The following is a 12,239-nucleotide window of genomic DNA, read 5'->3' as shown; positions in this document are numbered from 1 at the left end:
AAACACCAAATGTTGCAAAATGTTGTATGACCCCAAGAGCTCAAAAAAGATACTTGAGAACCTTGACCTTACCTTAAGGTCAAGGTCACAGGGAGAATGAATGTGGTCTAAAAACTGCAAAATTTCACATTGTGCCAGTTTTCTGGAAAACAAATTAAAAACAGCGGGCTTAGTTTTGTATGGTATACAAGAAAAAGAAAGCCTTATCTTCTGATACCATTTTGGTTGACCTCGCTTCAATGTCAAGGTCAGAGGAGCCCTTCAAAGTTGAATTGTAGACATATTTTGATGTGAGCTTGCCCCTTTAACTTTACTATGGACGATATCTCTTACAAACTTAAACACTGAGTGGGGCGTTTGTTAGAATTTCATAGTGAGCCACATCTGGTCACATATCGTTAGGGTCAAGGTCACATTGACCCCTATGAAAAATGTGACCAAGCCGGGTAAAGAAATCCATGTGTCTTGGTAAAAAATCTTAACAAAGCAAAGCCCATGCGACTCTCATGCTTGACCTTTGTCTTAAAGTGACCTTGACCTTCAGGTGACCTTGAAGGTGAAGGTCTAACAACTGAAGCTGGCAAGGACATTGTACACTATTAGAACTGGTTTACAGATTTTTCCTACCAAATTACACATGACCTTTGGCCAAGGTCAAGATCATCAAAGGTCACACATCACAAGGCTATCAATTCAAGACATAGGAAGCATAAACATACTTATTGGCACTTTCTACAAAGAGACATTGTCACTTTTAGTGATTCAATTGCCCGTTTCAGTCACATTTCATAAGGGGCAAAGTGACCTTGACCTTGATGATATGTGACTAAATGTGGCTCAATATCAGTATATAACATGTGCCCCACACAATTATGAAGTTTGAAAGATTTTTTTCATAGTTCATGGTCAAGGTCACTTCAAAACATGTATACAATTCAACTTTGAAGGACTCCTGTGACCTTGACATTGAAGCGAGGTCAACCAAAATGGTATCAGAAGATAAGGCTTTCTTTTTCTTGTATACCATACAAAACTAAGCCCGCTGTTTTTAATTTGTTTTCCAGAAAACTGGCACAATGTGAAATTTTGCAGTTTTTAGACCACATTCATTCTCCCTGTGACCTTGACCTTAAGGTAAGGTCAAGGTTCTCAAGTATCTTTTTTGAGCTCTTGGGGTCATACAACATTTTGCAACATTTGGTGTTTCTTCACTTCATAGCGTTCGAGAAAAATCCAAAGGTAATGATTTGTACAGACAGATGAAGACGGGCAACGGACAACGGCTGTACGACCAGGGTGAGTATGTACGCTCACTTTTGCTACACATGCGAGTAGCGGCTATTATCCGTTGTTCACAAAACATTCCTATATAATGTTTGGAAACAATGGTAGGGATAAAAATCAACCGTTTCCAAATGTGCTAAAAAATCAAAAAGACGCGTTCTATAACGGTCAAACGGTCCCTTAACAGACTTGGGCGGGGTCGTCTAACGGTTGGCAGACAGCACAAACACCCTGTGACTGCTCGCAAGGAAAAAATAAATCTGGATGGCAGTATGGCTACAACTACGTCGTTTAGTGTAACCATAACCCCTGAATGTATGAACAGCAGAAAAGGCTGTCTTTGACGTCACTGTATAATAAGAAGCACAAAAGGGATTTTTTTGAACTTTCTCTTGGTTGGAGACAAACATGTCCGCAATGCATTCGTGCATCAAGCTATCCATGCAGTCGTTTATTGTTGATTCTTTAGCTCCTCTATGGCAGGGGGGTTTTCACTTTGTTTTCCTTCAATTTCACTATGGGAGTTGTTCTTAACATACGTTTGTTAAGAAAATTTTGGCTGATTGTAAAACAGCTGTAATATACGGCAGTCCAGGTTGTCCTTCAACTGTAAAAATGAAATAATGCTCTTTAAAGTATCATTTACAACAGTGGTGGCTGTTTTCACAAGTATGCTACAAAAAACACGACAATACATAATACATAAGGAAAAGCCCTATGTTTGGTCAGTTGGTGAGATAGGTAAATGTTATTTTTGTGTGACAGTTCTGATGGTTTTCAAAGGGCTAATTCTTTGCTTTTCGACATATGCCCAACTGAAAACGCTTTAGCAACTCATGTGCACATGACAACCATCTAAATAGACTACATGTTCGCAGAAAACACAATACTGATTATAGAGGGAAAAATAACGGCTCTTTTTAAAAGCACGTTTAGTAGTGAAGTACTTTTAGGATTGTTTGGAATATTTTACCAGCAGACACCCTTTCACTGCTGAGTGTCTTAGTATTGTAAGATGTGTGATTTGAATTTTGGTTTAAAGGTGCCTTTGGTTTGAACACCCCTACCCCTACGAGGCAGAAATACAAAGAAATAGAAGGAAATTGAGCCTATTTGGAACCAGACTTTAGTATGTTCCCATGGGGGGATTCACGGTGCGAATGACACTGCGTCAGCTTGTTCATTTATCTTTAGTATTTTCTTCAACTTTAACTTTTAGGACCATGTATGAGGTTGTGGCAAGCTAAATACACAACAGGACGACGTCTCGGAAAAATAGTAAGGATTATATAGGGAAAAACAACAGTGTCAGTTAATGTCCGTTTTGAAGGTGTTAGTGGTTGGGGATTTTGAAAAGCATCAGACATCAGGCAGATACAATCCTTTCTGCGTGTTCTGGTCTTATACATTTTCAGTTTATACTTTGGGGTGACCAGTAGATACCGTTTTACAACCATAGCCCCAAACGACATTTACAGAGCCCAAAGAAGGATTAGGGTCAATTTCAAAGCCACTTTTCCATATGAAGCGCCAACTTTATATGAAAATGTGTTTAATAAACATCAAAGGACTGAGGTTGAACTTTCTGATAAGGGACATTTTAAACCTAGTCATTGTCACTTCAACGTTGTTCTCTAATATGCTTGGACTATTAAGGGCATTCTCATAGAGTGCTGAACTTGAAAAGGTCCGTTTTTTGTTTAGCCAAGACTGCTACCGGTTTCGAGCTGAAAAGCTCTCATCAGGCAGTCTCTTGGCATAAAACAGAGAAGAACTCTCAAACTTCTATGCAAAAGAGAAAACCACATTTCTGCGGTAGGCCCTCTGCATAGACGAGAATCTTTCTTTGATTCCCCTGCAACTGTCAGTGAAGAGTATGAAAAAGAAATTTTGAAGTATCAGCAGCTGCTCTTGGTTGTTGAAGCAACAAAATAGAAATTTATAATGAGAGCGCTGCTAAAAATGCCAAAATGTGCACTCGATCGCTTGTACTTTTAAAGAAAAGTTAAATATAGAATGACGTCAAGAGCGAGAATGCATAGAAATTACGTCATGAGCAAGGGAGATCATCCTTTACTCTGTGTGTGTCTCCACCGCCTACATTCCAACAAGGAATTTTGAAAGCAGGGAGCACACTAGAGGTAATGGAAGAGGTGGGGGGAGGGGGTAAGAATTAGATCTAGAAAGAACTCTTCACAGACAGCCTACTGGAGAATCAAACCCTTTCGGAGCCGATTGCAACACTGAACAAGAATAACCCGAGGAGAGTTCTACAACCTCAAAGGATTGAGAAGTCACCGAAGTGCATTTAAGGGCATTCTCATAGAGTGCTGAACCTGAAAAGGTCCGTTTTTGTTTAGCCAAGACTGCTACCGGTTTCGAGCTGAGAAGCTCTCATCAGGCAGTCTCTTGGCATAAAACAGAGAAGAACTCTCAAACTTCTATGCAAAAGAGAAAACCACATTTCTGCGGTAGGCCCTCTGCATAGACGAGAATCTTTCTTTGATTCCCCTGCAACTGTCAGTGAAGAGTATGAAAAAGAAATTTTGAAGTATCAGCAGCTGCTCTTGGTTGTTGAAGCAACAAAATAGAAATTTATAATGAGAGCGCTGCTAAAAATGCCAAAATGTGCACTCGATCGCTTGTACTTTTAAAGAAAAGTTAAATATAGAATGACGTCAAGAGCGAGAATGCATAGAAATTACGTCATGAGCAAGGGAGATCATCCTTTACTCTGTGTGTGTCTCCACCGCCTACATTCCAACAAGGAATTTTGAAAGCAGGGAGCACACTAGAGGTAATGGAAGAGGTGGGGGGAGGGGGTAAGAATTAGATCTAGAAAGAACTCTTCACAGACAGCCTACTGGAGAATCAAACCCTTTCGGAGCCGATTGCAACACTGAACAAGAATAACCCGAGGAGAGTTCCACAACCTCAATGGATTGGGAATTCCCCGTAAGTGCATTTAAGGGCATTCTCATAGAGTGCTGAACCTGAAAAGGTCCGTTTTTGTTTAGCCAAGACTGCTACCGGTTTCGAGCTGAGAAGCTCTCATCTATGCAGAGGGCCTACCGCAGAAATGTGGTTTTCTCTTTTGCATAGAAGTTTGAGAGTTCTTCTCTGTTTTATGCCAAGAGACTGCCTGATGAGAGCTTCTCAGCTCGAAACCGGTAGCAGTCTTGGCTAAACAAAAACGGACCTTTTCAGGTTCAGCACTCTATGAGAATGCCCTTAAATGCACTTACGGGGAATTCCCAATCCATTGAGGTTGTGGAACTCTCCTCGGGTTATTCTTGTTCAGTGTTGCAATCGGCTCCGAAAGGGTTTGATTCTCCAGTAGGCTGTCTGTGAAGAGTTCTTTCTAGATCTAATTCTTACCCCCTCCCCCCACCTCTTCCATTACCTCTAGTGTGCTCCCTGCTTTCAAAATTCCTTGTTGGAATGTAGGCGGTGGAGACACACACAGAGTAAAGGATGATCTCCCTTGCTCATGACGTAATTTCTATGCATTCTCGCTCTTGACGTCATTCTATATTTAACTTTTCTTTAAAAGTACAAGCGATTGAGTGCACATTTTAGCATTTTTAGCAGCGCTCTTATTATAAATGTCTAAATGTATAGATATATATATATATATATATATATATATATATATATATATATATATATATATATATACATATACATACACACACACATATACACACACATACACATACACATACACACACACACACACACGCACGCACGCTAACACGCACACACACGCACGTTTGCACGCACGCACTCATACACGTACATGCATCCATTCATGTACACCCACACACACACACACAAACACGCACGCACACACCCACACACACACATACAAACACACACCCTACCTAACGTTACTACCCAATATTGACGGACTGTGTGATGATATCTTCTGCTATGGTCTGTTGAGACAGTGATATCAAAATCGAGACCGGAGGTCGAGATTTTAATATCACTGTCAAAACAGACAAATAGCAGAAGATATCATCACACAGTCAGTCAATGTTAGATATATTGCTAATTCTCTGAACATTTTGTATTTACTGTAAAGAAATTACGAAAGTATGTGTCTCAGTTTTGGCTGTTCCATATCCCTCCCTCTGATTATTCTTTCTTTTTGTTCACTCTTTTCTTGTACTTTTCAGTATTTCAAAATGTCTTTTCTTTCAAAAAGTCTTTAGTCACTTGCTCAACTAAATTCTGGGATCATTACATTTTCATATATATTTGTTTGTATTTGAATGTAGGTGTCTGGACAGCTAAGGGAACTAGAACAACTTGGTGACACTAACGTTACTGTGTGATGTCTGTACAGCTAAGGAAGCTGGAACAACTTGGTGACACTAGCGTTGCTTTGTGATGTATGTACAGCTAAGGGAGCTAGAACAACGTCTGGGTGTGGAGCCAGGGCGCAGTTTCAGCGAGTTCTGTCTCAGCGAGGATGACATGGCGGACGAGACGAGAGTGGAGAGATGGTGGACAACCTGCCTGAAGCGAGATGAAGGTGCAGATCGCCCCATGATGGGACAGGATGTTTACCGGCAGCTGGTGACCAAGTAGGACCTTTTCTTCATCTGTATTCCGTTGTTCTTCGTCCGTATTCCGTTTCCACATACATACACAGAAGATGTTCAAGTTTGTTAACGACACTCTTGGGTTGAGTGAACACGTTGAGTGTATGTGTGAGTGTGTGAGTGTGTGTGTGTGTGTGTGTGTGTGTGTGTGTGTGTGTGTGTGTGTGTGTGTGTGTGTGTGTGTGTGTGTGTGTGTGTGTGTGTGTGTGTGTGCGTGAAATTTTTTAAGAAATTGACGTAGGAGTCACTTGCAAAATTGATTCCAAAAACTTCACACTGTAAAGAAAGCAGCACTGCTGTTGAGTGTTGGGCATGTGTCTTGTCGTGTATGCAACCACACAGATAATTATGTTCGCACTTTGACACGGGTTAAAAACATTGTCTAAACTGTCTCTTATCACCCCAAGAGCTATGCAGTTCAGGTTGGGGGTTGTATTTTTGTGACCACACACAGGGATACCTTAAAATAAACGGATGAGCGCTGAGTTACTCAAATTGAAAACCACTGTGTTTTGAGTTGCAATCCAATTGTGAGGCCTTTTGGCGCCAGTCATGATTTTTGTCCTACCTTTCGACCCTGAGTGGAATTTGTATTTCATGCGCTATTTCTAGAGATACAGATTTGAAATAAAGCCGAGAGCGACAGAGCTCGTTTTGGATGTTGAATAGATAACCACACACGAGGAAGCTCGTAGAATTAGTGTTTGAGCGTTCTAATGTTAAAATGTAAATGCTGTGTTTGGTAGTCTTGTCAGACCGTGATATTTTCCAACGGGCAGTGTGTTTGTTTCTGTTATGCCAAGCGTTTTAGCCCGGTATGGCATGCGTGTGAGTGTGCATGCGTTTGCTAGAATATATGTTTGACTTCCTCAATCCAACGGTTTTAATCTGCTTTGACGGGTATCTACGGAAACTAAATAAAATATGATGACGAACGGAAGTCTGGACTCCTGACACAGGAGAGCTGGGCAAAGCTAACCGCTCGCTGATTAAACTTCATTTAAAAACATCCGACAGCGATTCACCCTAAAAATCGACTTTGCTAATATTTTGTAATATTGCCAAAAACTTTCTGAAGGTACACATATCTATTTTCGGACATGGCAGATTTTGAACACTTTGAAACAGCGCTTACATATCACTCAACATGCATATGTTTTAGAGTACGATCACTTTTACCACTTCTGATGCCATTTTTCAGAATGGAGGTAAAGGTACGTTTTGCAGGTCGGTGCAAAAATTTAACAGTCAATTTTGTGTGTGTTTGTTTTATGTGATTATGTGGACTCTGCTCGGCATTGTGTCATGTTGTCGTTAAAATCAAGCAAATGCTCTAGGAAATATGTGGATGCGATTCGAGAAACTGATCTAATTTTAAACTAAGAAAACGTCATGAAATAACGCTATTTCCAGCCATGTCACACAGACACCTTACAATAATTCAAATAGAAAAAAACATCATCACAACAAACGTGAACCAAGGATTAATTACACTTTCAAAATAGGTCCTACGATTGTTAATTGACTGGTTAGATATCCCATTCAATTACCCAACCCTCGCTTATATGATTCTTGTTATATGTCATCATATTTAAAATTCTGTATCATAAAGTCTGTCCGATTGATTTCTCTCATTTGTTTCACCCTTGTTTCAACGCACTCTGAAAATATCACAGGCAAAATATTAGCGCAATCTATTTTTTGGTAAATCAGTGTCTGAACTCTGTATTTATTTGTCATAGTTTTGGAGCTGTTTTGAGCAAATCACTGCAGGTGTTTCTAAATTACAGTACATGGAATGTCCCTTGAACTTTTTAAGATCCAAATTGTCAGAAAACGTTTTAATATGGCGACTTATGTGTACTTTCTTTAAGTGCATCCTTCAGTTTGAAGCAGCTTCAACAATCAACAGTTTGAAGCAGCTTCAACAATCAACAGTTTGAAGCAACTTCAACAATCAACAGTTTGAAGCAGCTTCAACAATCAACAGTTTGAAGCAGCTTCAACAATCAACAGTTTGAAGCAGCTTCAACAATCAACAGTTTGAAGCAGCTTCAACAATCAACAGTTTAAAGCAGCTTCAACAATCAACAGTTTGAAGCAGCTTCAACAATCAACAGTTTAAAGCAGCTTCAAAAATCAACAGTTTGAATCAACTTCAACAATCAACAGTTTGAAGCAGCTTCAACAATCAACAGTTTGAAGCAGCTTCAACAATCAACAGTTTGAAGCAGCTTCAACAATCAACAGTTTGAAGCAGCTTCAACAATCAACAGTTTGAAGCAGCTTCAACAATCAACAGTTTGAAGCAGCTTCAACAATCAACAGTTTGAAGCAGCTTCAACAATCAACAGTTTGAAGCAGCTTCAACAATCAACAGTTTGAAGCAGCTTCAACAATCAACAGTTTAAAGCAGCTTCAACAATCAACAGTTTAAAGCAGCTTCAACAATCAACAGTTTGAAGCAGCTTCAACAATCAACAGTTTGAAGCAGCTTCAACAATCAACAGTTTGAAGCAACTTCAACAATCAACAGTTTGAAGCAGCTTCAACAATCAACAGTTTGAAGCAGCTTCAACAATCAACAGTTTAAAGCAGCTTCAACAATCAACAGTTTGAAGCAGCTTCAACAATCAACAGTTTAAAGCAGCTTCAACAATCAACAGTTTGAAGCAGCTTCAACAATCAACAGTTTGAAGCAGCTTCAACAATCAACAGTTTGAAGCAGCTTGAACAATCAACAGTTTGAAGCAGCTTCAACAATCAACAGTTTGAAGCAGCTTCAACAATGAACAGTTTGAAGCAGCTTCAACAATGAACAGTTTGAAGCAGCTTCAACAATCAACCGTTTGAAGCAGCTTCAACAATCAACCGTTTGAAGCAGCTTCAACAATCAACAGTTTAAAGCAGCTTCAACAATCAACAATTTGAAGCAGCTTCAACAATCAACAGTTTGAAGCAGCTTCAACAATCAACAGTTTGAAGCAGCTTCAACAATCAACAGTTTAAAGCAGCTTCAACAATCAACAGTGTGAAGCAGCTTCAACAATCAACAGTTTGAAGCAGCTTCAACAATCAACAGTTTGAAGCAGCTTCAACAATCAACAGTTTGAAGCAGCTTCAACAATCAACAGTTTGAAACAGCTTCAACAATCAACAGTTTGAAACAGCTTCAACAATCAACAGTTTGAAGCAGCTTCAACAATCAACAGTTTGAAACAGCTTCAACAATCAACAGTTTGAAACAGCTTCAACAATCAACAGTTTGAAGCAGCTTCAACAATCAACAGTTTGAAACAGCTTCAACAATCAACAGTTTGAAACAGCTTCAACAATCAACAGTTTGAAGCAGCTTCAACAATCAACAGTTTGAAACAGCTTCAACAATCAACAGTTGGAAGCAGCTTCAACAATCAACAGTTTGAAACAGCTTCAACAATCAACAGTTTGAAGCAGCTTCAACAATCAACAGTTTGAAACAGCTTCAACAATCAACAGTTGGAAGCAGCTTCAACAATCAACAGTTGGAAGCAGCTTCAACAATCAACAGTTTGAAACAGCTACAACAATCAACAGTTTGAAACAGCTTCAACAATCAACAGTTGGAAGCAGCTTCAACAATCAACAGTTGGAAGCAGCTTCAACAATCAACAGTTTGAAGCAGCTTCAACAATCAACAGTTTGAAGCAGCTTCAACAATCAACAGTTTGAAACAGCTTCAACAATCAACAGTTTGAAACAGCTTCAACAATCAACAGTTTGAAGCAGCTTCAACAATCAACAGTTTGAAGCAGCTTCAACAATCAACAGTTTGAAACAGCTTCAACAATCAACAGTTTGAAGCAGCTTCAACAATCAACAGTTTGAAACAGCTTCAACAATCAACAGTTTGAAACAGCTTCAACAATCAACAGTTTGAAACAGCTTCAATAATCAACAGTTTGAAGCAGCTTCAACAATCAACAGTTTGAAGCAGCTTCAACAATCAACAGTTTGAAACAGCTTCAACAATCAACAGTTTGAAGCAGCTTCAACAATCAACAGTTTGAAACAGCTTCAACAATCAACAGTTTGAAGCAGCTTCAACAATCAACAGTTTGAAACAGCTTCAACAATCAACAGTTTGAAGCAGCTTCAACAATCAACAGTTTGAAACAGCTTCAACAATCAACAGTTTGAAGCAGCTTACAGTTTGAAGCAGCTTCAACAATCAACAGTTTGAAGCAGCTTCAACAATCAACAGTGTGAAGCAGCTTCAACAATCAACAGTTTGAAGCAGCTTCAACAATCAACAGTTTGAAGCAGCTTCAACAATCAACAGTTTGAAGCAGCTTCAACAATCAACAGTTTGAAACAGCTTCAACAATCAACAGTTTGAAGCAGCTTCAACAATCAACAGTTTGAAGCAGCTTCAACAATCAACAGTTTGAAACAGCTTCAACAATCAACTGCTTGACACAGCTTCAACAATCAACAGCTTGAAGCAGCTTCAACAATCAACAGTTGGAAACAGCTTCAACAATCAACAGTTTGAAGCAGCTTCAACAATCAACAGTTTGAAGCAGCTTCAAAAATCAACAGTTTGAAACAGCTTCAACAATCAACAGTTTGAAGCAGCTTCAACAATCAACAGTTTGAAGCAGCTTCAACAATCAACAGTTTGAAGCAGCTTCAACAATCAACAGTTTGAAACAGCTTCAACAATCAACAGTTTGAAGCAGCTTCAACAATCAACAGTTTGAAGCAGCTTCAACAGCCTGGCTGCTTCCTGTGCACAGTGCCAATGTTTTGCGGAATTCACTGGTCACTGTTAACGGGTTACTGTAAGCTGGTTACTGTTAACTGGTCACTGTTAACTGGTCGCTGTTAACTGGTCACTGTTAACTAGTTACTGTTAACTGATCGTTGTTCACTGGTTGCTGTTAACTGGTCATTTAACTGGTCACTGTTAAAGGGTTACTGTTAACTGGTCACTATTAATCAGTCACTGTTAAATGGTCAGTGTTAACTGGTCACTGTACAATGTTAACCGTTAAATGGTCACTGATAACTGGTCACTGTTAACGGGTCACTCTTATATGGTTACTCGTATATGGTCTGTCTTAACTGGTCTTGTTTATTGAGAGAAAACAGTCACCAGTCCAGAAAGGTGTACATATCAGGCGTTTGTTCGATTATTTTTTGTTCATTTGTTTGTGCAAGTGTTGTTTTTTGTGTTTTTACATTTAGTCAAGTTTTGACTAAATGTTTTAACATAGAGGGGGGAATCGAGACGAGGGTCGTGGTGTATGTGTATCTGTCTGTGTGTGTGTCTGTGTGTGTGTGTGTAGAGCGATTCAGAGTAAACTACTGGACCGATCTTTATGAAAAATTACATGAGAGTTCCTGGGTATGATATCCCAGAACGTTTTTTTCTTCTTTTTTTCGATAAATGTCTTTGATGACGTCATATCCGGCTTTTTGTAAAAGTTGAGGCGGCACTGTCACACCCTTATTTTTTAATCAAATTGATTGAAATTTTTGTAAAGCAATCTTCGACGAAGGCCGGACTTCGGTATTGCATTTCAGCTTGGTGGTTTAAAAATAATTGATGACTTTGATTATTAAAAATCTGAAAATTGTAATTAATTTTTTTTAATATAAAACGATCCTAATTTACGTTCATCTTATTCTACATAATTTCCTGATTCCAAAAACATATAAATATGTTATATTCGGATTAAAGACAATCTCTGAAAATTAAAAATATAAAAATTATGATCAAAATCAAATTTCCGAAATCGATTTAAAAACAATTTCATCTTATTCCTTGTCGGTTCCTGATTCCAAAAACATATAGATATGATATGTTTGGATTAAAAACACGCTCAGAAAGTTAAAACGAAGAGAGGCACAGAAAAGCGTGCTATGCAGCACAGCGAAACCACTACCGCGCTAAACAGGCTCGTCAGTTTCAGTCCGTTTTGCACAAGCGGCGGACTACGGTCATTGTGAAAAAATGCAGTGCGTTCAGTTTCATTCTGTGAGTTACACAGCTTGACTAAATGTAGTAATTTCGCCTTACGCGACTTGTTTTACTCTTCCAAAACGTTTGTAGCAGAAGACCCATAAGATACAGGAATGACAATCCACTGTACGAATCCTGCCCTTTGCAGGTTTGTCACACCCCTGACCACGGTGCAGATGTACCTGTCCACTGAACCACGACTACAGCTGTGGACTCTACACCACGTGGTGCAGGCTGTAGGAGAGGAGCATGGCCGTGACTTGTCTCGCATCGCGCTCTTCCCTCGTCAGTTGGAACTGGTGGAAGACTTGCCTGACCAAAACAAGGATGACGTCATC

General features: G+C 39.4%; 1 protein-coding gene across 1 annotated transcript in view; it reads left to right on the top strand.

The window, feature by feature from the left end:
• The window catches only part of LOC138951015 (uncharacterized), a 172,776-nt gene that overhangs the window by 159,863 nt on the left and 674 nt on the right, over positions 1-12,239 (top strand). The window contains exons 6-7 of the mRNA XM_070322709.1: positions 5,692-5,876; positions 12,050-12,239. The exon at positions 12,050-12,239 is cut by the window's right edge and continues 674 nt beyond it. Coding sequence (XP_070178810.1) covers positions 5,692-5,876; positions 12,050-12,239 — 375 coding nt within the window. The remainder of the gene's footprint in view (positions 1-5,691; positions 5,877-12,049) is intronic.

Source organism: Littorina saxatilis, linkage group LG16, assembly GCF_037325665.1.
Source record: "Littorina saxatilis isolate snail1 linkage group LG16, US_GU_Lsax_2.0, whole genome shotgun sequence".
Taxonomy (NCBI): Eukaryota; Metazoa; Mollusca; class Gastropoda; order Littorinimorpha; family Littorinidae; genus Littorina; species Littorina saxatilis.
Note: the sequence above shows the minus strand (reverse complement) of the source record. Positions and strands in the feature narration are given on the sequence as shown.